Below are 17,916 nucleotides of genomic sequence, written 5' to 3'. Positions count from 1 at the left end.
ACGATTCTGTACAATTCACGAAGGTAAAAGACAAAAGGTAACTGCAATATTTGACTCCTATGGCATACCTGGAAGGCTGTATGTCTAGATTAGTCATCAAACACTGAGAGCGCTGGACTCTCAAAGTTGATGCAGCTGGGGCAGTGTTTTCTTGAAATTCGATTTCATAGTAGCAAAGGGGGGCTACAAATTTCAATTCACAGTACTCCTAAGTTAGGTTTGCCCAGAAATCAATTGACAGAAAGTAAACTGAATCACTGTTTCTGGAAAGGGTCAGAATTGAACACTACCAGATTCCGGTATCTTGAACTGCATTGGTATGCAGCTTTTCTTTCATCAGTGTGAAAATGAATTTTATATCCAAAAAGTTCCTCCTTAAGGAGAAATATAATACAAAACACCATCACATGAATCCAATAACATATAAGTGATAACCTTAATGAATTCACTATTTATGCTTGACATGTGCAGACAGCAGAGAAATACTACAATTTCCTCCTGTCCTCATTCTTCAATCACAATTCAAAGTTTGATTATATGAAGACATAGCCAGATTCATCTTCCTAAATTTAATATAAAACAAAGAGACCTTATAAGGTTACATTCTTAGCATTCATAATGAAATTCACCACTAGCAAAAATCTGACAATACTTCTGGAATCTCAGGGTTCCAAGGGCATCACCATAATAGGTCAGAGAAAGCTGTCAGGTTGATGCTATGAAGGCAGATGCAAGTAGCTGATCTTTATCTGATGTTTATTAACCAGTTAAGTGGTATATTTTCCATGGTCTTATCTCTCTCATAGTGGGACATTAAAATTCACCAGACATTTAAATTTGTTACTGCAGTGTTTAATTTTACAACTGTTGCTCCCTTTTCAGAATTCAGTATCTCAACCATTGTGTCGTTATAAAATTATGAAACAAAGTCTCTGACAGACTAATTATCAGAGTTCATATATCTATATATTCATATAAATATAAACATTACATTCAAGTTTACACATACTTTTTAGTAAAATTCTGGACTTTTCACTTCATTCTCATAAAGTATACCACTGTCACCACTGGCATGCATTTCAGTTCCCAATATGTGATCACAAAGGCATGTCTGACTCATGCACATTCAGTATATGCAGTCCTGACTGGCATCTGGTGTTTTTACATATGAAAAATGTTCACTGAAGCTGATAAAAAAACAACTTCCAGCCTAAACACACACTCACATGTCTGATTACTGCAACATTTCACTATGACTTACTACAGCTCTGACTGCCTCATTGATAACAGACCTTATTGCCATGTGGGCTGAACTTGAACTTCCTTCACAAGCTCAAGGCTACTGCGGATGAATGAACTGTGCAACAAAAGCAATTTGTTGTCCCAAACATCAACTGCAAAAGCGCTATCTTGCACAGACTATGAAATCATCACTAAAACGCTTATACCACCAGAAACACTGGTGCAACTCCCGTGGCACATACTCTGAAAGTCTTTATAATTATGGTGTAGTTTTCAATACCAGCCAACAATACACCTTTTAGCCACTGAAATCTTGCATTCAGACACTTCATAGCCACTAGCTAAACCTCGATCCCCTTTCGCGCCTCTAGAAGTTGGCCAGTGCAGTACACAGGGTCACCTACAGTTTTTGCAACTGTACCTTGTTTCCCAACATTGACCTTTTTGTTGTCAATAAAATGAAGAAACATGAGTAGAAGGTAAAACATCATCTCACTGAACAGGTAAAAAAATGTTGATATTTCCAAAATCTTCCCTTGGAGAAAACAGCTCTTGTTATCTGGTTTCTGGTGAAGTCCTTGTAACAACAAGAATGCCAGCAACTTCATTACTTCATTTCTGGTCATCTTCCAGTGATGGGTCCTATATCTTAGTGGCAACCACCCACAGTGAATTCAGAGCTAGCCAATCACAAGCTAGGACCCAGCCGTTGCTTAGCATTGGCTGGTTCCTAGCCTGTGATTGGCTAGCTCTAGATTCACTGTTGATGGTTCCCACATGTTTTCCGAAAACTTTTCAGCATACCAATATATTTTTCTGCCTATTACTCCTGCAATTTCTGGTGTACAAAACAATTGGAAATATTTCAGGGGGTTACTGGGGTCTTCTAAATCAACATTTATACCAGTCTTTTCAATAAACGGAAAACATGGCTGCTCAGCACCTGACCTTGCCCATATGCCATGCTGCATGCTACTGCTGTCACTGACATTTTCTTCTTCATCAGACCTGACACTCTGTTCACCATTTGACGAAATCTTCACATTTATTTTACTGTCACTACAATATTTGCTCTGAGTAATATCACCACATCCGTTCTCTTGCAACAGTTCACATATCACCTCATTAGTCACGCATCTTTTTCTAAGGATCTGCTATAATGTTTACTCGCAATAACTCGAACCCAGGACAGTTATTAAGCAATCAGCACCTTCCTGTTATACCCTATCATGCACAACGTACATATTTGCATTGCCAACTGTCATTATATCTATAACAGGGTACTTAGAAACACATGTTGAGACGACATACCCACTACGATACAGAGTGCTGCATCACATGTTAAGACATAATAACCACTTAACTGGTAAGGAAAGTTACAGTGAGAGTATGAAATGATATGCTGGCAGTTGCCTGTGAAAGGAGATCATATGGAAGTATCATTCAGCAGTTCTAAGTGATGGCATAAATTTTAAAGTGATGATAGGAAATAACACAGAACAAACTTGATAATTACTTTTTTTCTTTTCATTTTTAAAACCTCAGGTTAATATGATACTCTATAAGTGTGAAAACAATTACATCCACCAGAGCAACTTAGTTTTATTAAACTTTATTTAAACAGAGAAAATATTTTGATGTTCACACATAAAATTACAATACTTCCACTTCATTCATAAGAGACTAACAATATAAACATATCACTACTGTAACAGTGAACATAATTTTATCAGCATACTCTATGTAAGTCAAGAAGACTGCATTTAGAATGCTGCTATATCAACTAAACTGATTACTATTTTATGGTAGTTCTAGCTTGCTATCCTAAATATTCATCGATTCTATGCACGAAAGTCATTTTTTCATGGGGTGCTGTAATCTTTTGTTTGACCCCAAAATACTACCAGAAACTAAAAGTGCCTACAACAAATACCTTCATTAATTTGGATTGAATGCTATTAATACTAATTTCATGATATGAAATAAATATATAAAAAAAGCTACTTTGATAAAGTGAGCTTATAATATGTGTTCCCCACTGGTAGACACCCTGTTGTAATTATGCTCTTGTCCATGAAGCAACACTGCCGCCATACAAACCTGGGTAGCCTCTGCAGCTGAGGATGACTCTTCCCGCGTGAAAATGGCCATCACTTCTGGATCTAGATCTGACATAAGTATTTCCAATGTTTGGTCAGGTTCTGGGATGCCCCGATGCCGCTTCTTGTTATCTCCCTCCAATGGGTTCAGAGTGTATAGGTACCAACAATCTCGATTTACAGTGCCCAAACAGTAAGCAGCACCATCTGTTAAGTCAAAATATATATCCTAATCATTCTTTATGTAAAAGCTATATTACAGTGCACACAATAAGAAGGAATTATAATGAGAAGAGTGGACAATCGTCCACAATACTTCATTTTACATCAGTAATGACTCTAATTACTCACATGTTAAAACTTACAGTGTAATTACAAAGAACGCAGATTAAACTGATACAATTACAATTTTTTAGTAAAGAATCCAGAAAGCTATCTTCAAAACAGTATCTCAGGATAATGGAAACAAAACATCACACTTTGTCGTATATCATAATTCTGTATTTCAGCATTCTGTTGCACTGTATTCTTTCCATGTATTAATTTCCGTCTTCAGCGCAACTCACACTAGAATTTTAAAACTTTCTGTACAAGCTGCGCAGAAGACAGAAATAAATACATGGAATTCACACTTTGGTTTACAAATACCTTTGAAAAAACTATCCAGCAAAGCAACTTCTTGTTCAAAAGCTTGATGTGGATTCATCTGAAGATCAGGTCTTTTGAAGTTCTTCCGAGAATAAAACACATCCTGATGCGAAAAGAAATAAGAATGAACAAATTCAAACTTTACAAGACTAATTTTGCTGTTATAGAGGGTAAAGATAAATTACAAATTGCATACAGTGCCAGCAATGGTTAGGGCAATCCCCACGAACAAAATGTCTGACACACAAACTACGTCCTAAGTTTCCATGACAGAATCAATCAAATATTTCTGAATAAACAAATTCCAAAGTGTAATATCAATGTCAACCTATATACAGAGAAATTCCTATTTAAGGTTTTCTCTTTGTGGGGGGGAACTGTTGTGACATAGTACACAAGAATGCAGAAGCATTCTGTTAATGTAGCACTCCTCTTATGAAGTTTCAGGTAGACTTATTCTGGCTGTCTTATCATAAAGATGTGCTGATCACCCATGGAAGATAACGGTAGGACTCAGTCAATCTACTTTTGGTTTCTTGCGTTCTGCAGTAAGAACTTGCTGCGCAACTGTGTTTTAATCATTAAAATAAAGAGTTCCAGATGGTAACAGCACAGTGAGTTTTCAGAGAGTACATGGCTCAACCAACAGACAATCAAAGAGTGATAATTGTTGTAATACATATTTCAACAGATAACAATCAGTAACCAGATTTGTGTTAGGGTATATTTATCCAACCCCAATTCTAAGGGTTGGGATAGAATGACATTCTAATGCACTGACAGCCAATAAACCTACCTCTTCTCCCTTTCTAGCACAATGAATCATTACATTATTATCCCAAAAAGAGGGCCCTTTTAGGTGTAATTCCCAGTGGGGCACAGTGACAGAGGAATTATCATCCCCTAACAATGGTAAGGGTGCTGCCAGCCTTGGGGTGCATCCCAAACCTGACCATGAGACCAGCTCTTACACAACTTGTGAAAGTGTAACTGGCAAAGAGAGGGTGGCTGGACAGGCCATCCCATTACAAGCAGGTTGCAATAGGAGTCTAGGGGGTTAATTCCAAACAGTTAAGCAGAGGTGATAGCAAAAGACAGAATGATGCTAATCCCCCATCACTTGCAGCAAATGGAGTTGGCAGCAGTAGGATATTCATAGTCACTTCCTTCCTCTACACCCACCAACCACATAGCAGCAATCAAGAGGGGATGAATCTGAACAAACACAACCTCACCCACTAGACAAGGTAAGTAGTGGCTGCTGTTGGATTATTGCAGAAACATAATTTTATGCAGATGCAGATCAGCCACATCAAGTGGTGGCACTGTTGACATTTTCTCACCTTTGTTCTGAGGACATCATTTACATGAAGATTACTGCCTTGGGATCACTGAAACTGAATATTAAATGATAAAATCTTACGCTTAGGTAATTTTTTTAATTCGCATAGTGGGGGGGGGGGGTAGAGTCCAGCTGGGTCCACTCAGCACGTCGGCCACTGATTATACTGAGTTATATCAAATGGAGATTCCAATGTACACACAATGAAGCGAAAATTTGCAGTGAAAAATAAGCCAAAAACTATTGCCAAGATGTCTATACTTTCTACTTTAAGCAGGAATTTCTTTAAAAAGATAGCAAAACTCACACAATGACAAATACACAGACTGTACCATTTAACACAAAAATATACACTTCATTATGTTTTATGGAATGAACCTCTATTATTTCTTATACAAACAAAAACAAACAAACTCTGTGGCCTGTAGTCCACAAGCGAACTATACCGACCAAGCGATCGCCGTTTGTCGGCAAAGTTAGTTCCAACTTTTGCGGATAAAGGACGTTGCGTGGTCAGCACAATGGATCCCCTTGGCCGTTAATTTCGGTTTTCTAGACCGGAGCGACTATTTCCTTGAAATAGCTTCTCAATTATACTCATGAGGCTGAGTGGACCCCGTTCCAGACCCACTGCTTCTCAGATAATCTGGTAGCGTCGGGAATTAAACCCAGACCTCTGAATCTGTAGCCATGAACTCTGATCATCAAACCACACAGGTGGTCATTATTTCTTATAACAGAGGATTATTCCCTTAATTTATTTAAAACTGGCAGACAACACACTGTTCCAAATCAAATAATTTTAATTTCAATTAAATGTGTGGAACATGTTTACACTCAAAAAACGATGCCCTAATTCTACAACACACTCTACTGCTTTCACAGAGGCTCTTTACTTCATGATTTAAACAAGTAACGATCTCATACAGCAAACTTTTCAAATATTGCACATAAGCAAATAATTCTAGAAAATTAAATGGTGGGTGGTGACACGTTTCGACAAGTGGTTTTGATGAGACCTTAGCCTGTACAGTGGCTGTGTATCATTAAACAACTCAAGTAGGCAAAATGTTCCACAAACAGACCCAAAAAGGTTTTCACTGTTAAGTCGTCATTATTAAAATATTCTGTCATGCCCCCCTATCCTGTTATAGAGATCTCTCATGGTCTTATGAGACAGAAACATTTATGCCAAGCACAAATGTCACTGAACATAAAACCTAACAACTACAATTGTAAACACAAGATACAAATTAACAAATATGATTCACAACCTTAAAAGGCAAAAAATATCTATAGGAATTGCTTGGCAAGAAGCATTTCTAACAATGTGGAATACTACAGGACAAACATTAACAAAAGATTCATAACAGTCCTCAAAAGGCCACATACATTTGTGGGGAGTACACTTGATAGGAAATATAGTAAAGCAAAGGTATGCCGTAACAGGCCGTGGAGGCCCATAGGGTTATGAGAGGTTGAGGTTCCCACATTTTCTTGACAATCGGCTCATACATGTGAGTAAGGCTGTCAGCCTTATGCGCCCGCCACCCTTTACCCCCAAGAATATTACTGGTACTCGTTTCTGTTAGAGACTGAGTCAACACCAGGGCCATAGTGCGGCTGGAAGGATTAGGTAAATTGAAAATAACCACCTCATCAGGATTTAATCCTGCAACCCTCAGGCTTGTAGCATAGTGCCTCAACCAACTACACTACCGCATGCCCCCAGGAACTATGATTCCAAACATAAATAAGTGCAATGTCAATTAAGACAAAATTGTACAACATTATAGCAAAATAATGACCTTATCCTGGAGCATACACAGTTTAGAGTTTTGCTATAGATGAATGGGCCACATATTTGAAGTGTCATTTAAATGTCCTGCAGCGAATATTACAAACATTTCTGCAAAATAACAAATATTTTACATTATTACCTCCACTTCATCAAATCCAGCATACTGCTCCACCAACAACATGAGAGGCTTCAGGCACTGAAGTGGAGTTGTGGTGCCACAAGTTTTCAAGATGAAACGACGGCGAGCAACGAACATACTACTCTCACTGAAAGAAAACACCCAGCATAGATACACTTGCAAATAACCAACTATTTCTTCATAAATGGGTATTCCTATAGCATTTTTGGTGTACCTCAATTACTTCATGAGAGATAAATACATTTATAGCATAATGTTTGCAAGAATATGCCTAGTAACTTTCAACCAAATGTTAAATTTTTGGGAAAAACTGGTATGCACATCATACCACTGCAGGCTACTGCACCTTCATAGCTTCTCATTACCTACCACCAATAACACCAAATAATCACATAATTCCAAGGTGGAAGAAATGCTGGTAATTTTCTGAAATTTGGTGTGGTGACATGATCACCAAGCCAATCTTTCTTTTTAGATAAAAGTAACTAAAGTCCATATACATGCATCTTCCTTCTAACTGAAAAACCGCTGAACATGAAATTTGGAGAGTACTTCTTCTGGGATGTAATGCCATGTACTTTGGCACAAGCTCATCAATGCTCCAGAGGAACATATATATATATGGATACAGACCATAAACCTACTTGCGTATGAGGCATTTGTTTGTGTTAATGTTACAAATACGTACGTCTGACAAGTCTGAAACGGTGCACAGAATCCAAAATTGGGGCCCATCCATCTATCAAGATGGATGGATTTAATGGGCAGTAGGTTCACGAAGTTCTTCCAAGAACACTCATTCTGCACTGATCAATACAACACTGTCAAAACCCAGGTACAAGAGACTTTCATGGATTATTCTTACATTATGTATCATATCTGTTGAAAACTGAGTAAGATGAGAATAAACCAGTATCCATAAATCAAAAAGACTCTAATTAAGAACATTCTTTTCATGGGACCAAACACTTTCAATCTTTCCTGATTAAACTTTCTACAAATTTTGACTTCCGAATGTACCGCTAAAACATTAATTCCTAATTATATCTCTTGTTTGCCACTCAGTAGTTCTAAAAAATTTCATAACTATTACTTGGATTTTGCTTCTGTCCCACTCATGTTCATGTCCAGCAATATACTATATGTTAAAAAAAATTAAATTCCCTTTGTGGGAGGTGGAGTCCAACTGGGTCCACTCGGCACGGCGGCCACTGATTGGCCTATTGTTGCCTGCCCCAGGTGATCATGATGATGGAGAATTTGGTGGAATGAAGACTGGCTGGGGAAACCTAAGTACTCGGAGAAAACTGGCCCCAGCGCCACTTTGTCCACCACAAATCCCACTTGACCAGACCTGGGATCAAACCCGGGCCACCGCAGTGGGAAGCCAGCGACTAACCACATGATATGTTAGTACTGGTTTAAAATATACTTTACAGACTGTTGTTCTGCACTGTTTTGGGATTCTTCTGTTCCATAACATTCCCTTTGTAATTTGATAACATTCAGAACTACTCTGTATTATTCTGTTAATTCTCTCCAATTATTTTCCCTTTCTGAATTTACACTTGTCTGGATTCCTTGAAATCTTCAGCATTTATCTTGTCTGCATTCATTTTCAGTCCACATTCCTTCATAATAAAGGTTTAGTGACTTCACTGCCTTCAATTCCTCTTCCTCTTTCCCCCAATTCAACATGTCTGCAAATTAAGGTCCCTTCTCCTCTACCTTTATGAGCAAATTCATCCACCATGGTATTAATTAAGGCTGGTGAGCGGACACTTTCTTGTTTCCCAGCACTGCTTGTTCTGAAAAAATCCTGAACCCTCCAACCAAACGAGTCAAGCAGCAGGAGGGCAAAGAGGAACTCAATACAGTGGCTAATGGGGTTCTGGTGAAGTTGTGACAGGTTCGGCAAACCAATGGTGGACAGATATCAATAATACTTCCAAAATGATGAAAAGCCTTAGAAAGGATGGATGGATTCATATGAGCCCTGCACTATGAATAAGCATACATAAAGTATGTCATACTGAAAAGAAGCAAAACAACTTATCAAGTGTGGAGGTTAAGTTCACATATCAACAGAGTGACCTTTGGAAACCTTAGAAAATATCTGCTCAAACAACACACTACACAGCAGAGGTCCAACTGCTGAGAACTGAAACATTATCAAAATGTCTCAGCCAGCATCTGCTTGCAGGGACTGAGGTAAATCACAAAAAAACTTATGAAGTCCTTGCCAAGATTCAAATACAGTACATCCCAAATATAAGTCTACAGTGTTACAGCAACAACAACTTGGTTGGGGTTTAAACCTTGGGAAAAAGGCAAACTTAAACTTTACCTAAACCTGCTGACAGAAAGTATTAACAGCATTTGGTTTGTGTGTTCATTAAATTAACCATTCATCATGTATAAGACACATTATACCATGTTAGACCACCTTCTGCTAAAATATCCTGAGACATACATCATTTGATAGAGCCTCTTAACATACTGCAAAAGTCAGCAGATTAAATTTCTGACTTCACACAATTTATATCAGACTAACAGGCTACAGTTACAATGTACAAAGTCCATGTAAGAAAAAGTGGAGTTTATTTTCCTTAGGATGTTTGCTTCTTACACAAAAGCTCTGCCTTGGATCAGAAGGATTCATACATACCATGAATCAGTGTGATACTTTACTACTAAGCATGTTTACAGCAATAAACCCCTAATTATCAGGTATCCCAGCATTTTTAATTCTCATGGAGCTGGTAAAAACCTTCAAAGAAAATCAACAAGTTTTATTATGTTAATAAAAGGTAAAGCTGCCCCTATAACAGGCCACAAAGGCCCACAGGGTTGTGAGACACTGAGGCTTCCACATCTTCTAGCTAATCAGCTCACAGATGGAGGTAAGGCTGTCGGCCTTATGCACTGGCCACCCTTTATCCCCAAGGAAGATTCCTGGTACTCATTTCTGTCACAGGATGAATTGACCCCGGGGCAGAAGTGCTGCTGGAAGGATTAGGTAAACTCAAAAAATCCAATGACCTCATTGTGAACTGAACCCATAACCTTCAAACTTGTAGCACAATGCCTCAACCAACTACACTACTGAATGCCCCTTTTATTACGTTAATAAAATATCAAATTGCACATGATGTACATTTGTGACCCATGACCTCCTCTAAAAAAACTATCAAATGCCCTTTTCAATTCTAAGGCAACGAAAGAAAAAGACATGAAATCTGAGCCAGAGAACTCAAAAGAAGAGAAAATTAGTGTCTGCTACGGAAAGTAGAGGGTCCAGACCGTGCCAGTAACCTAATGCTATACAGTTACTTCAAAACCAAAGTTCTAATGCACATATATTCCTGCCATGCTGTAGGCTCCCAGTCATCCCAAGCAGCAGTGTCCACTGTCCTCCATCATGCAGGTGCCATTATAGTCACACAGTGATCCTTGATTACAGCAGAGGCAATGTAGCAAATCTAAACCTTTCACCCATCAATCCAATGTGTTATTCCAAAAGACTCCCATGCAAGAACGAAAGTGAAAATTCACTGACTTCAAACATAAAATAGAAACGCGCAAAAGAAGAGTGAGGGATGAAACTGCATGAAAAATTGCTTTCTGCAAGAGTCGTCCTCTTGTAACCAGAACATCCCATTCCCTGTACATGCTGGTTATCAGGTCATTTACAGTACAACGAATGTAGTCATGTCTATTACAATGTGGTGTGTGTTGCTGAACACACAACAAAATCCACTTCCATTTTTATATGCAGCAAAATCAGAACACCACACACAATGTCTCAAGTTAAGGCAGGTGTGCTGGTTGGTGGATGAGCGCACCATACTTAATCAGTTTAACTATGCTGTATCAAACATTTGCTAACTCACAGATTTTCTAGAGCAGTTGAAAGTGACTCAGATGATCAATAAGAGAACCTTAAGTTCATCACCAGAACCACAAGAGCTCACAAGTGGACTCTCCTGCATCTACCCTAGCTAAACCTTTGTCTCCAAGTTGGTTTTCATTCAGGTATTCTTACTAACATCTTGTGTCCACTTCTGGTCTCTCAGTGTATCATATAAAAGCTCAACGACCAAAATTTGTTCTGAATCCTTTTGAGCTCAATATGAAACAGCTAAAGATTCAACAATTCACAACTATTTACATTCTATACTCTATATACAAAAAAAAAATCTCAGCCTAATAAGTGCTGAACATTCATTCTTCTCAGTTGTTTTCTCACACCATGAGGTAACAGTGGCATTTGATCAAGTGGCTGAATATACAGGGAGGATTTTTATTCTGTGGACTGGATCCACACACTAAAAATGTTCACTGTGTTTCAGTGACCAGTTCAGTGTGAAAGACATCACAGAAGTTACTTACTGAAGACACTGGAAGGTGTCTTTGACTCAGATATTTAAAAAAGAAGCCTATGATGTTGGAATAACACTACATTTTTTCTCCTAAGATAAATATGTAGACCATTCCATTCTAATATCCTAGCAAACTATAAAAAGTCTTCTCACTAAGAAATATAGAACTATTTAACAAGCACTTATAAATGAAATATGGGAAGATGTTTACTCACATACTGATGTAAATAGGGCATACAGTTCTTTTTTAGCAAAGTATTGCATGTATTTTGTAAATATTTTTCCATTAAAAATTCTCTAAAAATAAAGATATCAAATCACAATGGTTAAAGAAAGGGATAAAAGTATCGGGGCAGAGTTTGCAATTGTTATGTTTGTTAATATTTCAAGGTCAGTATACCATACCAAGGCAATATGGCAAATACCAAAAAGAAATCAGGGAATGTTCAAAAAACAAACCAAAACATTTCCTTCAAAAAGAGGCTCCATGTTGGTTTCAAATCCACAAGATATATCTCATCAATTTAATGCTTTTGTCATAGATATTTTGCGGACAAGATGTTAAATCAAAATACGGGTTGTAAATTTGGTCCTGACACTGTAAATAATAAAATATTAATCTCTAATTCCATGTTTCTTGCTCCAATTACTGAAGAAGAGGTTTTATATGTAACCAAGAAACTAAAAGGTAAATTTTCAGCTGGCTGGGACAAAAACCTGAAAGGTTAGTAAAAGAAACTATTCAGTATACTCGTATCAAGAAACCACTAAACTTTATATTTAACATTTCATTATGTTCTGGAACCTTTCCAAATCTGATGAAGATTGCAAAAGTTCGGCCTATTCACAAAAAAGGTGGGAAACAGGAAATCTCCAATTACAGACCAATTTCAATTTTGCCAGTTTTTTTTTTCAAAATTCTTGAAATATATGAAAGAGTAATGGTCTTCTTAAACAAACACAACATGATATCTGAGGCTCAAATGGCTTCAGACAGAAGAAATCTACCAATACAGCAACACAAACCTTCTTAGAGGATATCTAAAAAGCATCAGATAATAAGCTGTTACTTATAGGCATATTTTTAGCAATCAAGTTCCTTCCGTCAAATGTGACACTTTTTTAAGTTTTCCACCTCGTCACCACCTGCCTTACATGTTTCGGCTCACCACGGAGCCATCATCAGAGGCATTTATAGTAGAAAAAGAAATCACCACCGTCACATTTGACGGAAGGAACTTGATTGTTAATTGGTTAGTGTGACGGACCAGAATGAAAGACCTTAAGCATATTTTTAGATTTAATTAAGGTCTTTTATGTAATAAATCATAAACTACTGCTTGCCAAATTGGAGCTGTATGGTCATAGAGGGAAAATACACTCTTGGATGAATTCATATCTTAGGGCTAGAACTCAATTTGTAGAAGCACAGCATTTAGTTGAAAAGACCACAAATATAAAGCTGTTTGCTTCATCATGTAAAGAAATAAAATATGGTGTACCTCAGGGTTCTGTTTTGGGACCCCTTCTGTGCTTGTTGTTTATAAACGATTTGCCCCAAGCAGTTCAAGAAGCTAAGGTGGGGTTACTCGCGGATGACACAAATATACTACTCACAGAGAAAAATCTCCCATTATTAAAAGAAAAATCAGTAAAAGTCATGAAACAATTAGAAAACTGGTTCCTAACAAATAATCTTATAACAAATGCTGAAAAGACTAAAGCAATACTATTTCAGGGAAGAGGATCTAGTTTAACTCATGGACCCATTTTGTACCTAAATAATAAATATCTTACTCATCAAATTTAAAATTCTTAGGTATATATATATATCACAGATAACTTAAGCTGTACCACTCACATACAACATCTCTACCATAAATTAAACATAGTCCTNAACAAGATCTACACAACTCATTATTCTGACATTCACAAGTATAACACTAAAGGAAAACAGGATTTCTATGTATAAACATTCAACACTGTTAAGAAAGTTGTCTTCTGGGTTTAGGCGCCTAAACCTAGAAGACGACTTTCTTCATAGTCATCGCCGTGAAAACCTCAAAACTTACATTCAACACTGTTCATTGCAAATTAAGTGTAATTAACATAGGAATTAAAATACATAACAGCTTGTCCCCCGAATTAAAAATAATAGAAAATTTTAAAGTTTTTAAAAATAAATTAAACAGTTATTTATCATACAACTGCATGCAGGAGTTTTTTTAATAACAATGATGGATGGTAGTTTGGTGGCTCAGGTTGGTTCTGATGTGGTGTGATTGTATATAGATGGTATAAGTGTATGTGTTGCTTTATATTGGATTGTTGGGGGATGTCATCCTTGGTTGCTAGCCTCAGCAGGGGGACGATCCTAAGAAGAAAAGAAAAAAAAAAATACGATTTTATTGTTTATAGTCTTGTGTATCATTTTGTCACTTTTAAAGAGTTGTTAACTTGTAGTGTTTTAAATGTCTTAAACTGACTTGTCCAATTGTACTTGTGTAACAGTTTATGGATGTAAATAAATTATGAATTACACCAGGTCAACCGTACGAATTATCAAGTATTATATAATATTTTAACCCTCTTTCTCCACTTCATCTCTTGGGTATAAAATGCTAACTTCCATTTGCAGAGTTAATAACAGTTTACTATTCCTTAAAGTGGGTAGCGGAGTCACTCAAAAATGGGATGATTTATATAGCAACACAATATTATATTTCAGCATCCTGTTGCACTGGTTAATGATATGACTTATGTGAGTAGTCTTTAAAGTGAAACTTCTTGTTGTACTTGTACATTGTTGGTGTGGTACGTTGTCACTCTTTTGTACAAGTCATTTCTACATGTTTGGACCTCATGTGGTCACCATCAGGTAGATATGTACTGCTTCACTGTACTACTCTTTTTAGTTCATTGTTCTAAAGCAGTGGTTGTGCTGTATGTGAGGTTTATATTTTGTAAGCCATATACTCCATTCTGTGTGTTCACACAACACCAGGGCACACAGAATACAAACCTCAAACAAAACATAACCACTCCTTTTATAACAATTTAATAATAAAAAAAGTATAGTAAAGCTATTATGTAACTACCTGATGACCACATAAGGTCCAAACAAGTTGTAGAACGACATTTATAAAACAGAGAAAATGCAGCACACCAATAGTCTCAAAGCACAAGAAGCTGCACTTAAAGACCATCCATACAAACCAAACCACTATGTACCACCAGACTTTCCTATGACAAGTAACTGTATTATAGGGTAATAAACATATACGGAAAATGTGAAACCCTGCATCAACATTTGCATTATCTTCTACAGATCACAAACACCACTGAAAGGGCCAACATTACAAGCAGCCAAAATGACAATAAAATTCCAGGAGTAAAACTCACCTGAGGACATATGCATCTACTTGATCATTGTGTATGAAGCTGATGACTTCACATCGAACAATTTTCAATAGACTCTCCAGTTTCTGTCTGCAGGAAACAGAATTTAAGTTACATGAAAGTAACTGCAGTAATCAATATACATCATCAGTCAGACAATGTTGCTATTATTAACTCTGATTGTCCAGGAATTCTGAATACCCTGGTAGTACTGGAATGACAACCAGATTTTAATTCAGGGGTAACAATATTAGTATTGGCAGCTGGATTGTATGCATGGTCTATTACAACAGCACTATGAATAGTCAATAAATGTTCGATGTTACGGTGAACATGGTGAAATTACAGGTTCTTACAACAGTGAATATGAACATTATGGTCTTCTGGGATATGTCATATAGATTGGTAGATAGATCCCATATTTTAGGGGAAACTGATGCCTTCTTACCCCACTGTTAAACAAACAGACAATATTGCTTCATATATCTGATAATTCTGGAAGATCAGAATAATCAGAATATATTTATTTACAAAAACCCTTGGCTTACCACTGAATGACAGGATGGTTGGTGAATAAGGGCTTCAAAAGAGGAAATGAGTGTGACCTAATTTAAAGTGTTTGACTGTAAGGATTGAGAAAAACTATGTGAAGCCTAACACTAGGCAGCCCACCTCTGGGCCAATACATAATCCTGGGATTTCATGAATACTACAACCTTAAAGTTCTTTAGTAAAAAGGAAAAGTTGTCCCTGTGCTTAACTATGCCATAGAGGCGTATGGGCAAGTGGATGTATAGATCCATGTATTCTTGACCTTGGCACTAGTTGGAGGTGAGTGGTCAGCTTCATGCCCCAGTCACTTTAACCCTGAAGAAAGGACCTCCAGTATCTAAAACAAGTTTTCTACTCCTAGGAAACTGATGATCCCTAGAAATTTATTTTTTTTAAGTATTACATACAAATATTATGTTTCTGGACATTACTCATCATCATGTCTTTATCTAAAAACACCGTCCTCTTTATTTTTCAAAACACAACGTTTTGGAGACTGGATTCTGTCTCCATCTTCTGGTAAAACCTGCTCAGTTGGGCCCAATCAATAAAATAGGGTTTACCTGAAGATAGACATAGAATCAAGGCTCCAAAACGTTGTGTTTTGAAAAATAAAGAAGATGGTGTTTTTAGATAGATACAACACTGGATAGTGTCCAGAAACTTAACATTTATACTAATGTACCACTGTCACAAACTTTTACATCTTAAAACTATTAAGATATTCTATTATTTAAGCAGGATTTCCATTGGCTTCCTTGAATGAAGGTCAATCTCAAAAGATTAATGCGAATTACTATAACAATACAGGACGAAAAATAACTCAATACAGTTACACAAGAGAGAACCAGCCACCGAATATTGGTTTTTGGTACCTAAAATTAAATAATCACCTGCCAAAACTAGGTTATTAACTGTATGATAGGCTTGTGGCATAATTTTATATTTCGTGTTTTCCTAAATACTGCTGTGGCCGAAAAAAGCGCACTTTGAGTGTTGGATCTATCTTGCATATCATCCAACTATGTAACATGTGACAAATACGTTGTTACATATAAGTAATATTTCATCTTCAGAAATCTATGTTATGGCAGCAAAACAGAACTCTGGATTAACAGGGCATAATACGATAATTGCCCTACCGGCTGAAATTAAAATAACACACCTAGAGCCGGCATCAGTGATTTATCAGTTACTCTGATTCTGACTTGGTTCTGATCTAGTACCTTCAAATATTATTTTTAAAAAGCGCCTCATTACCTATTTTGACCTGAACAGATCCTCGAACGTGACATAAGAAAATCATTATTGTACTCTCTTACAGAGCATGCCTCATCTCAGGCGCCACCATTTTACATGGTCCTAGGAGCTTGAAAACGGGAACATTAACATCGAATATGTCAAACGTATCTACGATTTACCTTGGTATATTCCGCAGATCACACTGTTTGGAATTTCCGTCAGTTCTGGTGAACCAAATTTCCAAAAGTTTTTCTACACCTTCAAAGAACTGCACACCATTACTTCCCTCCGATTCAGCCATCCTCAAACCGCACCAGGCTACCCGATTCGAGACTGCCAGCCGGTTATGCGCAATGACAGATAAATGGGTCAAGTGTGCGCTTATCGACGTTTGCGCATGCCACAGATTCAACACACGTACTGTAAAGTATTGAATTGCGACGCTGGGCATAAATTTTCTTCGGCCTCTGCAATCAATGATATAGTCGTCTTCGGCGTATGAAGTCAATGATTGGGGGCCTTTCTTCGCACACAATATGGAAGATACTAAGAGTAATTTACGTTTATTACGTGAAGCAGCTTACACCGCTTAGGCCGGGTGCATATCAAAGAAACTGGAAACCGCAACGCAACCGCGATTTCCGAGAAATGTCGCCGATTTCAAGGAGGCAACTGGTTTCCAGATTAGCTGGCGCACATTAAGGAAACTCATGTTTGATTAATTAATCACGCCATCTTCAGTGGGTATATTCGGCCGATGTAATGCATGATTATCTTTTTAATTTCGTTCCAAGTGCCTCCTGGAAGATAATACTACTGATCCTGGTGGTAGTTGAGATCGGTTGAGACGGCGTGGGAAGAGAGGACGACGACCATGAGGAATATATTGGGATGTGTAATACTCTTAGGTCCACTTACTTTCATCAGGAAATATCGCGATCACACGCGATACGAAATTTCGACATTGAGTGCAAATATTTTAGCAAAATACCTGATGATGGTCGTATACAGACGAACCATGTATGTGGAAGAAGGGTGACTGTATAATGTGGCGTGTTTAAGACGGAAAC

At 37.4% G+C, this 17,916-nt stretch overlaps 1 protein-coding gene across 2 annotated transcripts in view; it reads right to left on the bottom strand.

The window, feature by feature from the left end:
* LOC111869667 (S-adenosylmethionine decarboxylase proenzyme) overlaps positions 1-17,204 on the bottom strand; it is a 32,504-nt gene extending 15,300 nt beyond the window's left edge. For both annotated transcript variants that reach the window (XM_023861358.2, XM_023861359.2), the window contains exons 1-5: positions 17,026-17,204; positions 15,056-15,142; positions 7,272-7,398; positions 3,990-4,092; positions 3,343-3,548 (exon numbers count right to left, since the gene is read on the bottom strand). In XM_023861358.2, coding sequence (XP_023717126.1) covers positions 3,343-3,548; positions 3,990-4,092; positions 7,272-7,398; positions 15,056-15,142; positions 17,026-17,147 — 645 coding nt within the window. In that variant the 5' untranslated portion in view covers positions 17,148-17,204. The remainder of the gene's footprint in view (positions 1-3,342; positions 3,549-3,989; positions 4,093-7,271; positions 7,399-15,055; positions 15,143-17,025) is intronic.
* Positions 17,205-17,916: the final 712 nt, after the last annotated feature.

Source organism: Cryptotermes secundus, unplaced genomic scaffold (assembly GCF_002891405.2).
Source record: "Cryptotermes secundus unplaced genomic scaffold, Csec_1.0 scaffold1072, whole genome shotgun sequence".
NCBI classification, from domain to species: Eukaryota; Metazoa; Arthropoda; class Insecta; order Blattodea; family Kalotermitidae; genus Cryptotermes; species Cryptotermes secundus.
The sequence above is the reverse complement of the archived record's forward strand: the minus strand, read 5'-3'. Positions and strand labels throughout refer to the sequence as shown.